At 42.3% G+C, this 24,898-nt stretch overlaps 1 protein-coding gene across 1 annotated transcript; it reads left to right on the top strand.

Annotated features, from left to right (window-relative positions):
• Nucleotides 1–438: 438 nt before the first annotated feature.
• htr7c (5-hydroxytryptamine (serotonin) receptor 7c) lies at nt 439–24,221 on the top strand. The gene is made up of 4 exons (XM_048243458.1): nt 439–1,065; nt 19,614–19,842; nt 23,816–23,818; nt 24,207–24,221. Exons 1-4 carry the CDS (start codon nt 602–604, stop codon nt 24,219–24,221), a joined length of 711 nt encoding a protein of 236 aa, XP_048099415.1. The 5' UTR covers nt 439–601.
• The last annotated feature ends 677 nt before the right edge of the window (nt 24,222–24,898 follow it).

Here is a 24,898-nt window from a genome sequence, read left to right as displayed (position 1 = left end):
AGTGCAACTATTTGACAAAGCTAAAAAGTAAGACAAAAATAGGGGCAGGGGCTATAATGAACTCGTCCGACTGGAATTTCAGTAAACCCTCTCCACTGAATTTAAACTGGAGTTGGTGTGTGGACAATTGCGATAGCATTCCCTGGCATATGGATTTTTCACCCTCAAGTTTTTTTTTTTTTTTTTAATGATCATATCTGATACCAGAGTGTTATGGTGTGCCACACAAGAAATATGACCACATGTCACTGAACGTCGTAATGCGTGGCAAGCGCAGTATTCCTTTCTGCGCGGAGAGTACCGCGTGATTCCCTGCCTTTCCACTTTCGTATGGTGCTCCGGACGTCACCACACTGTAGCGAAGCTCTCAGAAGAATGACGCATTATCCACCTCTTCTTACGTCTCCAGACATCACATCAAGGGACAGTGTTATATTGTATACCTTAGTTTGTTGTTACCAACTGTTTCAGAAACTCTTTTTATTTGTACTGGAAGTATAGGACTGACATTTTCAAAGATGAGAGAGTGAAGCATGCGCTCCAGGGGGGCGCGTAGTTGGCGAGATGTCCTTTTCAACATCACTGGAGGTTCAATGCCGTAATGTTCAATTCAGGTGTAGATCTCACTTTTAAAAGCAGGGAGAATGATTCTGAACTTCTCAGCAACACCGTACACCCATGCTACAACGCTGTTACGACGGGAAACGTCTCCATCATGCAGAACAAATCGTGCGGGGAGCAATTACTCGACTTTGACACGGTGGAGAAAATATTCATTGGGACTATGCTGGCTATCATCACAGCGGTCACAGTGATGGGAAACACTCTGGTAGTTATTGCAGTGTGCGTGGTTAAAAAACTGCGCCAGCCATCAAACTATCTGTTGGTATCTCTGGCAGTAGCAGACCTCTCCGTGGCGCTTGTAGTTATGCCATTTGTTATAGTAACAGACCTGACTGGAGGCAAATGGCTTTTTGGCGAGGTGTTTTGCAACATTTTTATCGGAATGGATGTTATGTGTTGTACAGCCTCTATAATGACTTTGTGTGTGATCAGCGTGGATAGGTGAGTTTGACTTCATCATATATTTGCTTTCTGTGAATTCCTTGTAAAGTCTCCCGTGAAAATAATTCCTGCACATATGTGACTAGCCAGGGGACATGAGGGAATTGTAATTGTTGTATTAATGCGCATTATGTCATAAAAACTAACTTTATTGGAGTGAGCAGTGCACATCATTCAGTTATACAGCTGCTGTGCAGTTAAAGTTACTGCTCCCCCTAATGACATTCAGGTGAGCTCTCAGATGCCAGTTTCCCAGCATTGGCCATTGATTATACTTTTAGGTTAAGTAACTGCATACAATACGATGCAGAATGTTATTATTTTCAAAATGCGAAATTAAGTCTTAGAGTGACCCTTAGTTTGAAAACCTCTATTGACATCTCTGTGATAAATTAAGCTGGAGACAATCACCTAGTTCAGTGGTCCCAGAACTACGACTCATTTTGGGTGGCCCCCCAAAACATGTCCGTGGTATAGCATCTGGCCCGCACGGGAGTATGACATCGTCAAACTATAACCTAGTAATTTCCCCATTCATTCTCTATGGCGAGTCTTAACAGTACACATGTAATACTCTTTTTGTCCACTAGTGGTTGTTTTGGCGTTTCGCGTTTGCCATCGAAAACGGAATGAAATGTAGGCCTACCTGCAAACAATGTAAGAGGCCTATGCTGACTGCATCAGTGCTCAAAGTATTCTAAAAGTTTATCAATTGTTTGTTAATAACTAACTAACTTCTATTCAAGTCATATTTCTGGGACTTTCTGGGATAATTAAGTGTGCTTGCAAAGCAGCACACTTATTGTTCTTCTTAAGTTTTATTATTATTTTTCCCGTCTCCCTAATTTTTTGTCAGCCCTAGCGCCTAGGCCCTTTGAGACAGAGACACCGTTCCAACTTTAAAACGTCCGGTCAGTACCGGTGTAAGTTGGTCGCGAAGATGACGTCAGGTGGGCGTGCGTTCGTCCGCCATATTGATTGAACAGAAAGCGAAACTAAATTTTCACAGGTCACAAATTTGGTCCGAACGCCACGAAACTTGAAGTACGTTATCCTTGGACCAAGCCTCACAAATGTTAGTGGAAGGATTTTGATTTTCGAAAGCGTTTGCCCGTCACAGCCAAACGAAATCGGGCGGCGGCCTCAAACAGGAAGTCGCCCATATCTCAGGAACACTGTCACATATCGATACCAAATTTTGTATATGAACTGGGGACTCCAGTGTGAGGGGTGCATAAGGCAAAAAAAAAAGAAATATTCCAAAAGTTTCCATCATTTGGCAAACCACCCAGGGGAATTTGGTAACTCACACTATTCACCTTTCCACCTTCTATCACAATGCATTCCATGTATGCACAATGTCTCCAGGCAATCTTGCCTAATCATGAAATCCTTGCTCTGCCATGGGATAGTATGGGCTGAAATAGTAAGGAGAACAGTAGCTATATATAGCTTACATAATAGAGTTGTTTTCACATTGACGGTATTCAAATTAAATTTTTCATTATTGTTAAAAATCATTTTGGGAGAGTATTATTAAAAATGTTACAAGTATGCAAATGCATATGTTTACGGGCATTTATGTTTTACTGTGTTGTTTTGTTGTAAAGACATGCAAGGCCTTCTGGGCCGTAATGAACAGTGGTCGGCAGCACTCCATAGGCTACGTATTAATATGAATAGGTGTTTCTGTAAACCTAGGGATAATAAACAGCTATCTCTGTTTCAAAAACGAGCTGGTAATCGCTCATTGAAGAGGGTACTATGATAAAAAGATTGTTTTCCTAAAAGCATGGAGTTGACGAAAAGAATAAACAATCAATGTCACGTTAATGTTAAATAGCCTAGAACTATCTGAACGCTAGGTGGCAATGTTGTATTACATTTCACTAGTGTAGCCTACTTGAAATACGGTGTGAGATTCCCAAGTAAGGAAGGTGCAAATATTATGTAATTTATCATGGGAAATTATTGGAAATGTTATTTCTTGTTTATTCTAATTGCAAACCACACACATCCATTCGAATCACACGCACACATTTAATACTGAAAGACTATCATTTTGTTTATTTGATGTTGCCTTAGCAACACAGCCTTCAGAGCAAAGATTCTAGAACAGGGCGCCAGAGAGACACGCTTTTGAGTTTGTGGCCAAGAACCTAAAATATCGGTTTCCATGTGCTGGATGGTGTCGTCCTTTATGAAAGTAAGTGTTTTATACAGTTAACGTTACAGACATAATGAGTCATGTTGTAGTGGTCAACATAAATGTGCCCCCTTCTGTTATTAGAATGCTAAGGGAGAAGCATGCTAAGCAGAGATTTAGTATAATTAATTTCTTGTGTGGCTAGCTATAGGGAGGAGGAGATGTAGTGCTACTGTATGTTGCTAATTGGGATTTATGTTGTTTAGCGTAATGCCATGGTCATTTGATATGAGATGCTTGCACTCGTAACTTCGTCACGTGTAACTTTAGGACTGCTATTTTTAGCACCTACGTCTGTGACGGCTTAAAAGAAGTGGCAAGGACTCCTAACGCGATGTTTTGAAATGCGTCTACTATTGTCTACAGGAGCTTCCAATCGCGAGGGAACTTGCATTGTAGGCATAACTAAGGGATGCAATAACACCACCAACAACCAAAACTAGCCTACTCATTGTCAACATGTACATGAAATGTAACGTTTCATGTGGATCAAATTAAAATGTTTTCTTTGCAAACGTAAGCATAGGCATATGGTGACAGATTAATTTATTAATGCTGCTGTGTGAATCACGGTAAGCGCGAATGAAGTGGCCACTTCTTAATGGGACCCACTGTATGGAAGTGGGATAAGTAAAATAGAGATGTTTTAAATAAGATAAGGTTAATCAGAATTCTACTATATGCCCGCTTGACAACGGCAGAGATAGAACTGGCCTTTGGCCATAGCAACCATCCATTTAGAACGACTGGCCTTCATAGCAACCAAAGATCTGAGCTGTGTTGCAATGTGAGGCAAAGTATAGAAAGGTGATGAAACATACAGAGACAGGTCAAGAAATATAGTGCAATGTAGACAGTAGTATACAGTTGATTTACAGACGGTGGTTTAGAGTAATATGAAGTATTCCTTTATTCCTTGGTCATCCCAGCTAAACCTACCATACACCACGACATCAACATCAAATTTGACTCCCTGTCTGTTTCACCCGACCAGGACTGCAAGAAATCTAGGAGTTGTTCTCGACAACCAACTAAACTTCTCAGATCATGTTGCCTCAGTCGCCCGGTCATGCCAAGCCGCACTCTACAACATCACGGAAAATCAGGACTTACTTGACTCAAGATGCTACCCAACTTCTGGTTCAGGCAATAGTCATCTCACGACTCGACTACTGCAATGCCCTCCTGACAGGTCTCCCAGCCTGCGCAGTGAAACCACTTCAGATGATCCAGAGCGGCGGCGCGCCTGGTCTACAACCAACCCAAAAGGGCACATGTTACCCCACTGCTCATCCAGCTGCACTGGCTACCTATGGCGGCCCGCATCAAATTCAAGTCTCTAACGCTTGCCTACAAAGTAGTCTCCGGTTCTGCTCCCACCTACTTGAATGCCCTCATACAGACTTACACTACCTCCAGACCGCTGCGCTCCTCTGACGAACGACGCCTAGCTCTACCACCCACCGCGGTAATGCAAAGCCAATCCAAACTTTTCTCATCTGTTGTTCCTCGTTGGTGGAACACACTGCCAGTTCCTACAAGGGCAGGGACATCCTTTTCCACTTTCAAAAACTCCTGAAGACCCAGCTCTTTTAGAGAACATCTACTCTCATAGCAACACTTACAACAAGTCTTACTGATCCTAGCACTCACCAGCCGTTTTAAACTGACAAGTAACTGCTAAAACAGCACTCACCGACGCTTATTCTTACTGTACTCTAATGTTTTTTTGAAACTGTCCTAAAATTGTGAGAATTGTTCTAAAACTTACTGTTTACCATGTTGTTAGTCGCTTTGGTTAAAAAGCGTCAGCCAAATGTAATGTAATGTAATGTAATGTAATTATTCTGAGATAGGCTACATCAATAGGCTCTCAAAACAACCCCAGGCTCACAAAACAATCCCAAACAGACATACGGTCTTTATAGAGCAAATCCATATACATTATTTGTCAAATAAACCAGTAAAACATAATTTGTGGGATGGAATATATAACATTCACACTCATAGCTCATATTTTTTTTAAATAAATCAGTGAAAAAGTATCCTGACAAACAAGTAGCTTTTTAATGCCTTGGTCATATTTCATAATTTCAATTCCTCTGTAGGTTACCTGATAGCCCAGTTTGAGAGGCGCAAGACACGTGACATTATTATTTATTTTTGCAGCCAATCACTGCTGTCATTTTATTTTATTGATTTGATCTCAGTCATAGAAGCTAAATTCGAAGGCAGGCCAAAGGTAAAATCCAACGAATCACATTCAACCCGCAAGCCAATAGTTGAATAGCCCTCTCCTAGAGCTTTTGGGATATTGCCACTGCTCCAACACTGAAAGGCACCGTTACAATGCCTGGATCAAGCCAGGTTCAGCATAGCGTATGCCACTGTCTGCTCACGTTGCTGACCGGACCAGGGCAAGCACACTTTCGCAGTTCCCGCCGGAAATGCAGTCTAGTTATTTATATTTTTTATTCACACGTTCAAATGTTCATATAGAGTTCAAAGTACTCATCAGGTGAGTGAAAGTTAGAATGGTGGTCATTTCAGATGTGTTTGCCAGCACTTCATAAAACTCTCATAGTTTGATAACTTTAAATTATTTGTAGGATATTGCTTGTTCACAACTTGAGCTATGTATGCAAAGAAACAGAGTCTTTTTATTAGTATTATTTCATTTGAGCTACATTTTACACTGATATGGCATGGTGGCAACATAAACACAGCTAGCAATGGTATTAAATTGCAGTAGCCTATGATTAAATGTAATGGAATATTCAACTAAGGTAGACTGCTGTTGCTCACAGCACTAAGCTATTTATGGTTGATATACTCCGAGTCAACCAGAGACAACAACTGCAGTGAGTTGGGAGAGAGAAAGGAAGAACATATAGGCTACTACTGGCCAATCCTCTCCAATTGTTTAGAATTGGACTCTGGGCGTTTGGGAACAGCTGAGGGAGGAGGCTACTTGAAACTGCGAGTTTCGGTCGGTGTGAGCGAGCGGACTTTCAGTTGACAGTGATTAACACCCTTTTGAACAATTTAAGCTGTGCGAACGTCAGAGGGCGATCTACGCTGATTCATCATTAGTGAGACACGAGGACAGCTGCATGCAATTCCTGTCAGCATAACAATAGAGGCTGTTGTTGAAGCGTAAGCATAAGCGTCAGCCCTCGTTTCAGCCGTACTCGTTTAAGACGGACGCGGTCAAGACGAGCAAGTTTACCTGTGCAAGTTCACCGAGCACAGGCGCCAACAAAGGCAAAAATGTGCCATTCCACCATATCTGTTATCACCGGCCATCGCAGAAAACGGCATCATGCCAAAAGGGGCAGAAATCGCCTTAACCAGCAACTTAAACGGTCCTCACCTACAGAAACCTCCTTCTCCATGGGCTTGTGGAACTGTCAATCTGCAGTCAACAAAACGGACTTCATAGCTGGCTATGCCAACCACCTTTCGTTGGAACTCCTTGCTCTCACTGAGACTTGGATCAAACCAGAGAACACTGCCACCCCGGCTGCACTCTCCACTAACCTTACACTATCCCACACCCCTCGCCCATCTGGACGAGGAGGTGGGACGGGCCTGCTGATCTCCAACAAATGGAAATTCACCCCGCTACTGCCTTCAAACAAATATGTCTCATTCGAATTCCATGCAATCACAGTGATCGCCCCAGCAAAACTCTACGTGCTGGTCATCTACCGCCCTCCAGGCCAACTAGGCGACTTTATGGACGAACTTGACACTCTGCTGTCCTCCATCCCTGAGCATGACTGTCCGCTTCTTGTTCTCGGCGATATGAACATCCACTTAGATGCCCCAGGCTCAGCGGACTTTTTGGCCCTGATCCACTCCTTTGACCTCAAACTGGTTCAAAGCCCCACCGACTCACAAAGCTGGCAAAGAGCTTGACTTGATCTTCACTCGGAACTGCAGCACAGACACCCTCATGGTGACGCCTCTCCATCTTTCTGACCACTTCTTCATCCAATTCAACGTCAGCCTGACAGAACAGCCTCCAGCTCCTCAGCCGATGGTCACGTTCCGCCGCAACATACGGAACCTGTCTCCAACGAACGACTCAGATACCGCACTCCTACAACCTCTAGGGACTGCTGGAACATCTTTTTCAGCATTCACGCCTCTCTCCGAGAATGAAGTAGCTAGACTCCTGACATGCAGCCGTCCTACCACATGCTCGCTGGACCCTATACCTACGAGCCTACTTCAATCCATCAGCCCGACCATCGCACCAGCTATCACACATGTGATCAATGCCTCGCTAACCTCCGGCACATTTCCAACAGCGTTCAAAATGGCCCGGGTAACACCGTTACTTAAAAAAGCTTCTCTCAACCCTGCTCAAGTCGAGAACTACCGCCCTGTCTCACTTCTGCCTTTCCTATCCAAAGGCATTGAACAAGCAGTCTCCAAACAGGTCTCTGACTTCCTCTCACAGAACAACCTTCTGGATCCAAATCAGTCTGGGTTCAAAAGCGGCCACTCTACCGAAACGGCTCTGCTGTCTGTAACAGAAGCCTTAAAAGAAGCCAGGGCAACCGCTCGGTCATCAGTACTCATTCTGCTTACCTTCTCTCTATACTCGCTAACATGGGAATCTCCGGTGCTGCTCTCTCCTGGTTTGAATCCTACCTCACAGGACGCTCGTTTAACGTATCATGGCTTGGTCAGCTATCTGCACCTCACCATCTCACCACAGGGGTCCCCCAGAGTTCAGTGCTGGGCCCCCTTCTCTTTGCTATCTACACCACCTCCTTGGGACAGATTATCCGTTCGCATGGCTTCTCATACCACTGCTATGCAGACGACACACAGCTCTATCTGTCCTTTCCACCTGATGACCCCTTGGTCTCAGCACAGATCTCGGATTGCCTCTCAGACATAGACTATGTCTCAAATCGCGTACTTCTGCACTTACAATACCTAATTTGAGTGCATGAGGGTGTTCACACTGACAATTCCAACGACACGAAGGGCGCTGCAAGTTCCCGGATGGTGCACTCATAACGGTCAAAAAGCTGAGTGTGCAACGCTGAACACTTTTCGCCCTTAACGGACGCCATCTTGGCCAAATAGCGGAAGGGGAGGGAGCGCTTTCAAACTCGTGGAAATCACGGTTGACAAAGCTGAAGCAGCAGCAGTGGAAAACAGACTTTACGGAGGTACAAGCAAGTTATAACATAAACGGTTCATGTTTTGACACAGTATGACCATGTCACTGTCGAGTTGAGGACGCGATGTTTGCGATCGTCATTTCCGTGAAGTGCACTCCACCAGTAAGCACACAGTGCACATAGTGTACTACACGAAAGTGTACAGTACTCACGTAAGTACACCAATTGAGACAGACTCTAGTAGTCTCGGTTCTGCTCCCCGGCCACTTGAATGCCCTCCTATACAGACATCACGCCACCTCCAGACCGGCTATGCTTTTCAGGATCGAACGACGCGTCTACTGTAGCTCTACCACCGGTGCAGCTCAGGCCAATCAAACTTTTTCTCATCTGTTGTTCCTGCGTTGGTGGAACACACTGCCAGTTCCTACAAGGGACATCCCTCTCCATTTTTCAAAAACTCCTGAAGAGACCCAGCTCTTTAGAGAACATCTCCTCCTAGCAACACTTTACAACAAGTCTTGGTGATCCTAGCACTCACCAGCCGCCTTAAACTGACATCAACTGTTAAAACAGCACTCACTGATGCAATTTTACTGTACTCCTAATGTTTTAAATTGTCCTAAAAATTGTTGAGAATTGCTCTAAAACTTAAACTGTTTACTGTTGTTAGTTAAACTTTGGCTAAAAAAAAGCGTCAGCCAAATGTAATGTAAATGTAAATGTATCGAGCCGGTCAACACCACTAACCACTTAACGGTGAGTTGCACAGTTTTGAAAACGAACGCTAAGGGTTGTTTTAGGACATGTTTGAGTAGCCTACAGTATGCCTGTTGGCAGCCACCCTGAGCAGTCAAAGGCGATTAAAAACGAGTCAGAAAAGTCGAAACAGGACCAACTGTCAAAATTTCGGTGTCCACCACTCTAGTTCATCCAAAACAAACCAGAAAAGGGACTCAAAGTGCTAAAAACCGGAATTTTTCCTTTAAGTCATCTTCTCTGATAACCTTCCCAATTTCAAGGGTAGACAGACATAGTGTTAAATGTGTTTGCCAATAAAGCTGAATGAAGTAAATGCAAGTGATCAATCAGAGTGTTCTTCTTCAGCCATCTCAATGAAGTCAAACCCTGGTAGTGGTTGCCGTGATCAGATTATCTTTCCTCCTGTCTTCCTCATAATGCCTCATTAGTGGAATATATTCTGCGCTAAACTAATGGCAACGCCCTCAAAGTTGGACTGATGCGACCTTAAACAATGCGATTTAATATGAAGGAGGAACAATTGGCGGAGTTTAACTGTGACATTCACAGCATTTAAATGTGGCTGCTCGATAGCTCTGTTATAATAGCTGTCAGTTCAATCCCTAGTGTCCTGCGCATTAACAATAAAGCATCTTTTTTTATAATATGGATCCATCATCCTCATTAACAATGTAGTTCTTTATTTAACACCCATTATCATACACTCACACAGCCCCACAAACCATACATGAATATATCTCCAGGGCCTCAGCACATTTGTACTTAACTGCAAACAGCTGTGCGATGATACTTAGTATTTGAAGTGCCTGGTTGAAGGTTTTGTGGATGCAGAATAAACAAATTATGTCTGTTTCTCTTTGGCAAACACGCAGCTTCCCCTAATTGCTGGTGATATCAAGGATGTCATATCAGGAATGTTTACAGTAACTGATGGAGCATGTAAAGTCAATATTACCATTCCCCAAACATTCCTTAAAAAAGATAGACCTTGATAGTTCAATGCATTTCCGTAATGATATTTAAATTGTTCCCCAAACACAGTGAGGAATGACGACTCTCATTGTGAAAGTCGGGGCCTTAAGGATACACAACATATTTGACAGTAAGCACAATTGAACCTCATGCTCAATATCCATACCCTCATGTCCCAAATCAAGGTGGCAGACAAATGGACCACCACAACGCTCACTTTGGTTCAAGACCAGCACGAACACAGAACAATCCTGGAGCTAAAAAAGACCTTTGAAAGTGGGCCCCTCCTCTCTGAGACATTAGCCTCTGAGAAAGATTAATATTTTACAATGGCTCTCAGAGAATGGCATAGGGGAGCTTTTGAGTGAAGTGAAATGAGGGCCAGGGTATGAAGTTAGGAAATGCAAATAGTTGTGGAATTCTCTGAATGTCTTAACCTTTTCTCAATAGAGAGCTCTAGGTTAGTGTGATCCTTGTGTGTTATCATGTGGACATCATCTTGGGAAAAGCTATTTTGATTTAGGCCTATTCTATTATATTATCTTATAAACTGTGAAAAGCCCAGTAACAATGATGGAATCACATAAAATTGAGAGGCATATTGGCATTTGGAATGACCCCCCCACCCCCCAAACTCACACACAGTTTAAAAAAGGAAATATTCAGTGTAAGTAGCCCATTGCGATTTAGACGGATCACATTAAAATTGCAAATGAGAAAGAAACTCTTGTGACTGCCTGACTCTAAATTAGTGGTGGATAACAGGTTTTCCATGCAGTGTGGCATGGGCTTCCTCGCTCTGTCAGGAGTGTGCGAAAGCGTATACTGGTACAGTGACACCGTGCCCCCCTTTTTATTGTAGCACCAGATGGACGCCTGGTAAGAGTTCGCTCTGCAAGGGAATTATGCAGCTAACCTGTCTCAGAGGTAAAGCATTGCCGTTGTAGGAAGGAAAGAAATCGTAATTGAAATGTCTCACTGTGGAGCTCATACATAATGTGTCACCTGACTGAGTGGGCGACTGAAACAGGGAGCCACACGGTTCTGTGTGTTGTGCTATGCAAAGCAAGTTTCTGTATAATTCAGGTGGCAGAATGTCAAGATTATGACTGAAAATAGTTTTTACTGAAGCTGTTTGGATTGTTGATAGAGTGATCAAATAATCAGTTGCAATGATCAATCAGTGAGTAATAATTATGCAAATGATTATGCCAGTTTCGTAAAGATGAACTGAAAGCATACATTTAGTCTGCATTAGGATATTTTGGTATAGCTACTTCAGCAGTGATGTCATAAGTGAATTGGTCCTTTAGAAGTTTTCTCCTGCAACTGCGAAACTGGCATAATCATTTGCATAATTATTATTCACTGATTGATCACAGGTCCACAGGAAGTTGCCTATTTTTGCTTCAATTAGATGTCCCTGTGGACATGTTTACTGGGCTGAGAAAGTGAAAGCTGTAGGCAGGTCAAGGCAGGGTGAGTGTGTGACCTGGCTATGTTGTGCTCATTTATTTGTCCGCATGGTGGATGGAGGAGTACTGTATGTTTGGGTGAACATTAATGTTGTCAGACATTAGGACATTTAGAATGTCGCTTGCTGGGTAGGATATTTAATATGGTGGAATAATAGCTCCAGGCACATTTAGATGTTTGAGTGACCTTTGATATTCTGATCTTGCTGGCCCACTGTGCCTCATACTTTCAGCACAACTGTAATTTCTTTAAAGACAATGTATTCATGCAGTGGTCTTGTATGATGGCTTGTTTAAGGATATATTTACACCTTTAAATTTGAGTAATGTATTTGTTTTTCACTGAATTTAACAACATGATAGGCTTTTTACAACTTTTACTTTACTCATTTGTTGTACTAAGGCTAAGTTTGCTCTGTTTGATTACATTATGCCCCATTAATTCATCCACCTCTCTTTTTGTGCTGTCAATGTGGTCCGAATGGTTTGTATTCATTCGTTTAAGGAGTATACAAAAAAGGAAAGCCCAAACCTTTTTTTGATTCAAAAATATAGTAAAGTATATAATAAAGTCTCGCTACTTGTACTTCATGTTGTTACACACATACTGGTCAGCAAGTGAGCAATACACACACACACACACACACACACACAGAGAGAGAGAGAGAGAGAGAGAGAGACAGACACACAGACACACATACAGAGAAATACTGGAAAACATGCACTCGCTGTCTGACATATTATCTTGTCATCCCATTACCTTATCCTGGCAGTATATCCCTCAAGCAAGTATTAACCTACATCAGTGTTAATCCTTCCTCAAAAACACATACAAGCATGCACACACACACATGTGCACTAAGACACACACACTCTCTCTCTCTCTCTCTCTCTCTCTTACACACACTCCCACACGTACACAGTTTTTAGGCCTTTATTTCTACACATGTTTTTAAGTTAAAAATTCTGTGCTCTTTTAGGCTGTTGCAAACAAAGGCATGCTTTACAGTAACTCCTTTCTTCTTGCTTACACAACCTGCTATTAAGTGCAGGGACAAACAGCGTTTCTATTTCCCTGGGCACTAATCCATCTTATCCCCATCCGGTTGAATGATGCAAACGTGTTAATGATCCTCCTTATCAGATAGATGATCCCTCACTGTAAACGTGACATTTAGCGGCCCAGGTTTTGTGATTATCAGGTTCTACCTCATGCCATTTCCTTGATCCCATCACATTTTTCAAGAATCTTTTTTTACAATGACCTCCTCATCAATCCATGTGACATCATTCAAAATAAAGCCAAGCTCTTCTCAGCAAACACATGAAAGAAAATACTGCAAAAAAATAAACCTTGATGCCAGTGTCCATCAGTTCTTTGTGCTGCGGGAAAGTGCTCTGGTGGGGGCTAATATGTTTCTGGTCATAGCGTAGGGTGTAGTAAATGCAATTTGGGGTGGTGTGATGGATGCTAGTGAACTACCACACTCTTTGTAAAGGCTTGTTTGTCAGTTAGATTGGCATCATATTAACTAGGGTGGCCTGTGGCTAAGGAGAGCTATTCTCATATCCCCTTTGACATAAGTGTCAAAGAGCTGCATCCTGTACTTATACTGGATGGCAATCAGGACATGTGTGTTAAGATGAATTTAGTCTACTGTGGATGTGTAGGGCAGGACATAATGTGCATCCAGTGTAGAGCATGTTTATCTGGTCTCTAGAGGAAAGATCACTTTGAGGTCAACTTTGCCGAATGGAGGTCATAGCAGATGATTAATTGGCCAGTGGTCAAACCTTTGATACAAGTGCATCTGTTTTAATATTCTGTATGTTTCATAAATCCCACTTTCATTGATATGTGGAGCCTGAAAAGCTAGGCCCCGACCAAAGAAGAGTTTGTGAGAGTGTTCAGAACAGGAAACAATGTGCATGCAAATCCTTAACGATTCTCAGTGGGATTCTTTTACAGACACTGTTGTCTCTCCAAACCAAGTAGATAATCACATCAACAAATCAAGTTAGAAATTTTAAAAGATTGAAAGATTCTCTCCATCTCATGTCTCTGTAAAAAAAACAAATTTTTTAATGCATGTTCAACTAATGCATGTTCAACTAATGGTACTGATAGTGTAGATAAAATATATTGCCTGAATATCCCTTGATAGACTGTAAGAAATCTGTCCAGATTTTAATTGAATCAGAAAGCAGTTACCTCTGGGAGTGGGTTTATTTTCATAGGCAATTACCCAGAAACATGGCAGACACAGTTCTTGGAAGTGCTCTCCAGGGCTTGTGTGATACGTAGATTAAGCACAGGGATGTTTCAGCATGTGGTATTTCATTACTTTCACATCCAGAATTCATGGTCAGATTTAGACTAGTGAATATTACTCTTGATATGGATAGTTTCATGACCAGTTTCATATTTTGTGTACCTCAAATTATGTGACTATGCTGGGTAATTATGTTATTATTATATAACTATTTAGCAGCACCTGGAGCATTTTATTAAAAGTGCAAAAAGTACAATTTGCTGGCCTAAAACACTTTTTTTAGTCAATATCATCATCAAATTGATGTTTTATTATAAACCTAATCTTATAAACACATCATAATCAATTTTAGAAAACAGGTCAGTCTTTGATATGTTACAATTGTCATGTTGAAAAAAGCACAGCGTTATAATCTTAACAGAAATGGCTTGCAATGTAAGCCAAATTTAGAAGTTTAGAAATGTTTACATAATTGAGCATATTTAACAGAGGAAGTACTTCATATAGAAGATTAAAGAGAAACTATGCAGTTTTTTGCTCGCAGGTTTCTCTGCAGAGCTCCCCCTACAGCCTCAGAGTATATGATTTACGACACTCCTCAATCGGTCAGTCTGTTTTTTTTCCTCTTCCCTGTTCCTCCGACAACAGTTTACTTGCTTTCTACTTCTTTTTGCTGGCTCTGTCATGACGAATGTCTGAGAAACTCCATCGCTACCTTGTTCTAGCCGGTGCCTACATATATTTTACAATATACAATAATATACAACAACACAATATTTCAAAAACGTTTGAATTTTAGGCCTTGTAAAACAATACGCTTACCCTGATTGTGAAACTACACATATAGCCTAGTGATAGTAATTAGAAACATTGAAAATGTTTGTGACTATTGATTTCATTTTATCTTTTGTGCATATTTACATATAATATTGAACTGTAAGCAATCTTGACTTTTGCTTAGAGCTTTCTTTTTATGTATTGACACATACAAGTCTCAACATGATTTGATACAAACATCAGTTGTTATCACCCGTCTACTGTAATAGAATGGCTGCTTGTAATGTCCCCCTGTTGGGCAAACACAAGGAGAAGACAGTGGGCCAGATGTACTAACGCTTTTGCGCCCACTTCAGGCGTATTTGTTTCTCAATGTGCGTGTAAAATCATTGCGAAGTATGTACAAACACGCTGCAATGATGTAAAAGCGCAAACTGCCTGTCGCGGGAGCTGAAAGTGGCAGATTGCGTTTGTCATGTCATGCATATGCATTCATGGGAGGATCCAGGGGAAAGTGGGAGTTTAGCATAAAAAGATGGGAGGGGAAGAGTAAAGAGCGCCTAATTATGTATTCCGCTGTATGTACAAAGACTGCTCCTGAAAGCGCACGTCTATTCTGCGCCTAAATACTTCCGCCTTGTAAAAGCAGGTGTTAATCCAAATGGCAGTTCAATGCGTCAATAAGAGAACATTTCAAAGACAACAGAATCGCTATTTAGAGCACCAGTTTTTGTGGTGAAAGTATTTGTTTTACCAAAAGCAACCTCAACTTTCGTTGGCCTTTCGAATGTCTTACTTTCACGTCATTCACTTAAACTTTCCTTGTGCACAAGTAATTTGAGTAGACCTAGCCTACTGATCTTCATTATCTCCCTGCTTGTTTACATCTTATCATGTATGGTATTATTTCATTATCGCTAAACGTTTGATTCTTTTTAATGTTGTCATCAGTTAACTTATTTCAACTGCGCTTGTGCAGGTGCCATTCAGTTGTGGACGTTCGTAAATTGCGTTTATGGGCAGAGAAAGGCGTAGTTTACACTAAGGATTGAACGATTGATAAATACGACGGAAACTTGGGTCTGACAGCGTTCGCAATCTGCGGTGTGTCCATGACGCTGATAACGCTACGTTCGCAAATGTACATACATCTGGCCCAGTATGTCTTATAAACCTGTTTTCCAATGGTGGACAGTAGACATCTGGCAACTTAATCTAAGCTGTCAGCTTTGCACAGAATGGAACACTTTTCAGTGGAGACAGTATGTTGCCTTTGGAAATGTAACACATCACTTGACCTGCTTAGGTGTGACCACAGCTTCTTGTTAGTGAACCAAACGTAGCTGACAGAAAAAGGTTTAATAGGTCAAAATAGCCTACTGTTGATTGCTGTTGAAGACTGAATTTGGTACATTTGGTACATGTACGTATGTATACATCTGTAATCACCTTTACATCTATAATAAAGAGCTATGTATTTAAGATGACAAAAGCTAATCAGGAGTTCAAATGATGTTTAACAGTATAAATATAATAAATATTAAAGCAGTGTTTATTTATTTATTGATTTTTACCAGTGGACATTGTTTACTCTACATTGAGTAAAGATTGCAGTTCCACACTACTCATGGTCAGCTTTACAATTTATCAGTTATTATCATAACTGTTTTTCATAATCTAATAAGCATGTATTTGGTGGTTAAACACATGTAATTGTTTGTTCAGCATACCCAGAACATATATGATGGAGACCTAGTATGGTTTTATGTTATCTGAGAATAACCTTTATCTACAGTATAGATCTCTCTTAAGGACACATGTAGGGACATCTGGTAGATATGCATTGTACCATAAAGGTCACTAGTCAGGAGGCATAACACACAGTATATAACAAGTGTACACAGTCCCTTGTTGATACCATATATTCACCCATAGAAACAATATGAGAGAGGGTATGAACCGCACAAACATAAAAAGACCTTGAATAAACAAAGTTGTTGTGGGGACAAATTACATGTTAGCAGTAGTTATTGCTGTGATGGAACACTGGCAGTATGTTATGCATTAAACCCTGTTTCTGGCCTTTTTTCACCCCTACTGCTAGGTGCAAGACTGACAGTTCTTATTAATGCTGTGGTTCAGAGCTGCTATATGACACAGGCACTTTTCTTTACCACATGCATGTAAACCACATGCACACACACATGCACACACACGCATGTACACACACACAGCACAGCACAGCACAGCACAGCACAACACAACACAACACGTGAAGTAAACTTCAGAGTGCACTTTTGGCCACTTTCCCTGGTTCTATTTTTTGCTCTTTATGTATCATTTTCAGTCTGTACATGCCTAAGAGCAGCTTAGAGGTGTTATCTTGAACCAGAAACTAGCACTTTCCAGCACAGCACTGTGAGTGCACAAATCTGTGCTGGACACTCTATCACTTATCTTATAGGCAGGGGTCATTCACAGTCCTCTGAGCACATAGCCGAGTCCATATCTGTAAGACGCCAATTTCACTATCGAGGAATTTCAATCGGAGCGTAAATAAAACTCACTGGTGTCAGAGGGCATGCACGCAGGAGGATCCATGGGGAACTGTGGGTAGAGGAGAGGGGTGTGTGTACAGGTTATACATCAGGGATGTCTCTGATGGAGCAGAGCTGCACGGATGCATTTGTGGAGAGGGTGGGGTGCAGTCAAGGTCACCCCCCTCCCAGATCAAGCCGAGCCACTTAAAGATGACTCCCAGAGTTTATGCAAAGGAGGCGTTGTGCAGAATCAGATGATGGAGATCGGATTCAATACTACCCTCACCGCTGGCCCCTCTTAACCTCTGCTATGAGGTAGGCAAACAAAGGCAGCTCAAAGTGACGCCATAGATGTTAAGTGAGAGGAGCCCTGAAGTCAAACATGAAAAAGTTCCAAGGGGAGACAGAGGGAGAGGGAGCCTGGAAATATACCTGTCCATTAGATTACACAGCCGCAGCCTAACAACCACAGTCTGTATACCCGTTTATAGCTCTGCTCTGCTTCCATAGAGTCACTCTCTGGCTGTTCCAGTGCATCAGCCGTTTAAATATTTCACCGTGTTTTCAATACAAGGCGTCTCTGGGTGAATGGGGTCCACAAATGGCCCTTGGCAGAGACCGAGTGGTGCTTGCGTAAGAAAAAAAAGTTCACATCGAGGGCGATGTCTAGTCGACGTAAAAATGGATTCTCCATTAGGCCTGGCAGGAGTCAGTGAGGTAGAGACCATATCATGGCCTTCAGGGACAAGATAAGAGAGAGCGGAATAGACTGACACCTAGGAGTGAGTTGAACCCATCTTCTCCATCTTTATTATGGTCGCACAATGTATCTGCATTTAGGGCGTTTCAATGTTTGGAGGCATTAGAGAATGTTTATTGGATGAAAACAGATCTGTATTGGAGGTAACAGATGGAGGATCTGGAGCACATATGGAGAAATATTCATAGGTATTGAAGCAAAAACACAAGTGTCTTGTGTGCATATGTCATGTTTGTCATATTTGTTACATATTTGTATGTTACTGAAACAGAATTATGTAACACATACACTATGCATTTGATTGGTCATACATACGTATGTGGGTGACTCCATAGCCACGTTTACATGTGCGCTTTTAATCCGATTAGACACGGAATAACACCTCAATCAGAATAAAAATGCCTGATCTGAATTTTAATTGGAATGAAAGAGGTGGTGTAGTCCGTTCCTATTCCGATTGAACAGCCATGTATGGTCAATCGGATTGCCTGCTGTATCTTCTCAAGGAAAAGTAGGTAACAGTGGATATTCCGATCAAAAATTCTAAAGCGCTTGACGCTATAATTTTTTGACGGTATAATTTTTTCCGGAATAGTTTAATTGGAATGACAAAAAAAGTGTCCATTTAAACGTGGCTAATGTATCACTTCCCAGTATATACTTCCTATTTATGTTGAAACTGTGATCTTGCTGAAAATAAGGCTTCCTGATATTATACCTGACATTTCATTTAGCTTTCTCTGTTCCTGTGTCTTTTTAGAATAGGGTTGACAACCAACCTCCATCTTACTTGAAGAAAAAAAAAAATTGTCGGAGGGTGAGATCTGTCAATTTAAAAATAGCGTATGTGACTGCTAGATTTCAGAACCATTAAAGTTCTCATTTACTGTAAAGCCTTGAGTCGCTTTGGGGCTGCCTCTTCATAACCTCTTCAGTCTCCCACAGTGAAAGAAATTACATGCCCTCACAGAGTCACTGAGGGTTGCACTAAACCTGACAGCATGCTGACAGGAACGCCCCCTCAGCTAACTCAATGTTGCATAAAGCTTTGATGTGAACAACAGGGGATGCTTGAGATATATATGGTTGGAGGCCCTGCAAATTTTGAGGTCAGTGGAGAAAGTAGGAGCCTGCAGGTGGTTCTGGAATGGGTTTTTAAGTGCTCGAAGAGAGGCATCTTTCTGTTGTGGGTTCAGTCTAAGGGGCTGTATGTTCCTATGTAAGCTACACATGCAGTGGTAAACACAGGTATTTAAGAGCCTTTTGATAGTCTACGCAAGCTACGTGGACTATTGGAAAATGTGAAATGGCACTTGTGAAATAGCATGAAAAACACATTTCCCAGTATGCATCAGCAGCGTGATGCAGTTGCATCTGCATAGTGTGCATAGACTATGAAATGGCCCTAAGAGTGAGAGAACCCAGACTCAGTAAATGTCGGCCCCTGTGTGTTTTGGTGCTTTCTCAACCATCTGGTGTCAATAATCCACATGTGTAGTCACAGAGTTGTTGACTCAGTGCAGCTGGCTCAGTGTTTGAATACAGATGCTCTGAACTTGACCTCTTCACCTTCTCTGATATCGCGAGACGTTACGGAGGCCTTTACTGAGTCCAGTGTTTTGTTTTTTTTTTGTCACAGGTATCTGGGCATCACCCGACCCTTGACCTACCCGGCCCGTCAGAACGGCCAGCTGATGGCCAAGATGATCCTGGGCGTGTGGCTGGTGTCGGCGTCCATCACGCTGCCGCCGTTCTGCGGCTGGGCCAAGAACGTGCACACGGGCGGCGTGTGCCTGATCAGCCAGGACCTGGGTTACACCGTCTACTCCACGGCCGTGGCCTTCTACATCCCCATGCTGGTCATGCTGGCACACACACACACACACACACACACACACACACACACACACACACACACACACACACACACACACACACACACACACACACACACACACACACACACACACACACACACACACACACACACACACACACACACACACACACACACACACACACACACACACACACACACACACACACACACACACACACACACACACACACACACACACACACACACACACACACACACACACACACACACACACACACACACACACACACACACACACACACACACACACACACACACACACACACACACACACACACACACACACACACACACACACACACACACACACACACACACACACACACACACACACACACACACACACACACACACACACACACACACACACACACACACACACACACACACACACACACACACACACACACACACACACACACACACACACACACACACACACACACACACACACACACACACACACACACACACACACACACACACACACACACACACACACACACACACACACACACACACACACACACACACACACACACACACACACACACACACACACACACACACACACACACACACACACACACACACACACACACACACACACACACACACACACACACACACACACACACACACACACACACACACACACACACACACACACACACACACACACACACACACACACACACACACACACACACACACACACACACACACACACACACACACACACACACACACACACACACACACACACACACACACACACACACACACACACACACACACACACACACACACACACACACACACACACACACACACACACACACACACACACACACACACACACACACACACACACACACACACACACACACACACACACACACACACACACACACACACACACACACACACACACACACACACACACACACACACACACACACACACACAACACACAAACAACAGCACATACGCGACACACACACACACACACACACACACACACACACACAGATTGCCTTGGACTCTTAAGCATAGAGCAAACAATGTAAGTACAAATAAGTAAGTACAGGTCATTTGCCAAACTGTTGAAGGTCTTAGTTCACACCAAAACTTGCTGTGGGCAAATCATCCAAAATGTGTTTATCAAGAAGTGGCAGTTAAATATATTGTTTTCGTAGTGTGTACATATATTTTTCCAAATTAATGTGTATGTTTGTAAATGTATTTACACCATATGCTGTATACAAATCTTGTGCCACTGATGTATGTAGCTTTTCAGTGTCATTTCTGAAACAACACACATTTCTGAAACAACATCTAACAGCATTTATATTATAATATCAGCGACATACTGTTGCATCATTGCTTTATTTGCATTTGTGTAGATAAAATCCACTCTGTTAAAGTAGCCTGTGTCCTCTTTTTATTACTGTATGTTGTAATCTAAAGACAATTTCCAAATCCATTCTAGACTTTTGGGTCTAAATAAGCCAGGATTATCCTGCAGCATGTTTTCAAAGAGAAGATAGAGCTTGTCAATAATACATTCAAGTTCAAAAGTATACATTCAGATTTCACTCAGAATAATACCTGTTCTTTCTGTGCTAATCTGGATTTAAGACACGCAACCCCCCAAACCCCGACATTCCACAATCCGAACTTACTCAACATTATGCATAATGTTGACAGGCTGGCAGTAGTGAAAGGTGGGGGGTGGGTAGAGCTGTGTGCCCACACTGGCTGTAGCTGTGGCCGGGCAGCAGAGTCATGATGTTTTATAGCATGCTGATTTCCACTGGCCTTTATGTCATGTGTGGCAACACTTTTATTAGTGCAGTGATGTTTACAGGTACAAGTATGGCCTATAAAGCTGTCCATTTGTATGGCTGAAACAGGTTTTGCTACCTGCTGTTATGGTATTATGACAGGAAATGACCATATAGATTGTTTTGATCTTAATTGAGCTGTAACTTCGTTTTGAATACATGCATTGTGTCTGTGGTTGAACAACTGAGTCTTAAAATGCTGTTCTGTTTCTACCTCCATTTTTACGAATACATTATAGCAAACACACCAGTAATACTGGATTTCATGGCATCTGGCAACAACAAAAAAATGTAAAACTAAATTTTAAGGATTTCTTCATGACAATGAGCAGAGAGGATATTAGGCCCCCTCTAAAGCCACAGAGAGCCTGCCTCAGCATCTTTGAAAAAGAACCATGACCCAAAAAGTCCCTTTTATGATAGACCTGCTTGGAGCAGAAATATTTTATTCAGAAGTTGTGTGGCAGCTGTCTAGTCCCTCCACAGCAAACCACAAGGGATAGGGGGAGAAGTGGAGATGCGCACCATGACAAAATGAAGGTCGACTATATAATGGTTGTATAATACAGTGCATGGGTGGTGAAAAATGCTGAAAGGGGGACAAGCACCCCACTGCCCACCCCACAACATTCCCCATCGCCACCTCCACTTACCCCCCACCCCGCCACCACCCCCAAAATGAAAATGTAATCACAACACAAATATTTCCTATTCATTTCGAGACAAGTGCTTCCCCCAGGAGTGTTGCCTGTCCTCCCAGCATCCTCTCTGTCACTGGCTGTTACGCTCGAGGTTTAAGTATTGGGATGGAGGCCTCCCCCAGCCATCCCCAACCACCCCGACCCCGCCTGCATGTCACTGCACAGTTTCCGGTGCGGCCAAAATGTGTGTGTCACCGTTTGGGGGGCATTACGGGAAGGTCGTGGGGGGAGTTTGTGTGGAGGAATGGAACCGATGTGAACATGTGAAGCCTGCTCATGAAAGGGAATGTGACAGAAACAGATGAGTCTGCCACACATGCTACCCAGAGGAACGGCTGCCATCGCTGCGTGCCTCAGAGCGCATGGCCAAGGGAGTTAATGCCCTATTTAAAACCCTCCCTTTAAGTCCACCGCAGTTTACAGTACAAACAGAAGTACTGTAAAATGAAAAATTCAAAGAAACAAACTCGAGTTGCGTGCAAATGGATGAAATTTGAAATTTTGAAATTTTGACAACATTTTTTGAGTCTTGGAATTGGGTCCTGGAATGAATTGTCAGCCATTGAGGAGTCTTGTTTTTTCATCACACTGAGAGTGGAGAGGCATTTCACAGACAGGAACCTCAGAGGTCAGTGAAGGACAGAGGAAGTGGGGATGAGAGATCTTTAAAAGGTGCTCTAGGGGATGTGGTAGGGGTGGGGGCGGGGCTGGAAATTTTCTGTGACTGACCCTCCTCTCTGTCCCTTCTTTATAAAGAGGAAGCACTCTGCTCCCATAGAATTAGCATACTGCAAAAAGATAACACTTTCACAGGTCATAAATATACTGTTTTGCTACTGAGGATATATTCTGATTTTCACCCTCCCTCCAACGCTTACAGCTGGTGCTATAAATGTCGCTGTCAATCATTAAGTTAATCCAATTAATCGGTGAGGCACAGTACAGGAAGGTCTACCCACATCTACAGCCGCTAGTCAATGGCCCAGAGACAACAATTTGTTCAACTTGTAGGGTATGATCCAACACTTAAAAAAAACGTGTTCTAAATGTTAGTAACTGGTACAGAAAGCAGCATGCTTTTAATGAAAACAGCAGGGGGTTTATCAGCATGCAGTATTCTCTGTCAAAAAACGACAAATCTCATGTAATGTATGTTTTTGTTTTTGAGTCTCCCAGAATGGGATGAAATTTGAAACACAGATTTTGTGAAGAATTATGTTTTTGTCAAAAGGGGTTAACAGACCAAGTCATTTTTAACCTTCGTGTAAGCGCTGCCTTTATCAGGCGCCACACTACTTCTAACCTCCGCACAAGCGCTGCCTTTATCAGGCGCCACAGTACTTTTGACAGCTGGTCATTAAGTGTTATCTTAATTCCCTCTTTCACCGTCCAGATGGTAAGTGTTGTGTTTTGAGATGCCCAGGAGGCTCTCAGCCATTCACACACACACACACACACACACACACACACACACACACACACACTCTCACACTCATACTCACACACCCACAAAGCTATTTGGCATCAGCTTGAGTGTCAACATCACTTTTGTACCATGACTGTATTAAGGAGAGATATGATGCAACAGCTCTTTGTGTGAAGACAGGTCAATTATTAATGAACAGGATGGTATGTGAGTGCATATACTGTGCCTCAACAGACCATGAGAAGACAAGAATTTGTACTTTTTCTAAACTGGATACTGTCAGTTTGTCCAAAGGCCTTGACAAGAAAATAAACATTCCTTCTTATATTGTGTAGACAAAAGGGTGTGTCTTTACCAGTCTCACCACCAGTGATTCATTGGAAAGTCTAGGTCTAGTACTTGTCTACTCTAGTCATGGGGCACAGAAATAAAATGGCTTTGATTATGCTGGAAAGTAATTTCTCACACATTAATATGATATGAGTATTGCTCTATCATGTGTATGTGAGTAAATTTGCCCATCAGGCCACAGCTTGTGAGAGCTTGTTCGAATTGTCGCTACTTTCTAAGTGCTATTTAGATGAAATATTAAACAGTGAGCTCATAGTAAACCCTCAATGGAGGAGTGAAATATGAATGATCCTCTACACCCTACTTGATCCCCTCAGTTCTCAGGAGCTGAGGATGATAAAAATAAATACATACATGAAACGTACGTACTCAGTCATACTGACTAAAGGGGACATGTTGGAATTGATTCCCTTTCCCCATTTCATAAAGTAAATTTCAATGAATAAATATGACAATGTGAAACAGTGTCCTTGCACCTTAGCTGTGAAACCACTGAGGCGTACACTGAGGCGTGTTGGAGATATGCTTAATATTCACAAAAATGGAATAACACAAAACAAACAGCAAGAACAAAGTTAGAAATAAAATTGACACAGAGCATGTTAGAATAAAACACATAAGGAACCCAAGCAGCAGTACTGGTGTTCACAGTTCCCCGGTAGAGAATATTCTCCTGGGTGCTGGTCACTCTCTTTTATA

Source organism: Alosa alosa, chromosome 5, assembly GCF_017589495.1.
Source record: "Alosa alosa isolate M-15738 ecotype Scorff River chromosome 5, AALO_Geno_1.1, whole genome shotgun sequence".
Classification (NCBI taxonomy): Eukaryota; Metazoa; Chordata; class Actinopteri; order Clupeiformes; family Clupeidae; genus Alosa; species Alosa alosa.
This window is presented reverse-complemented; position numbering and strand designations above follow the sequence as displayed.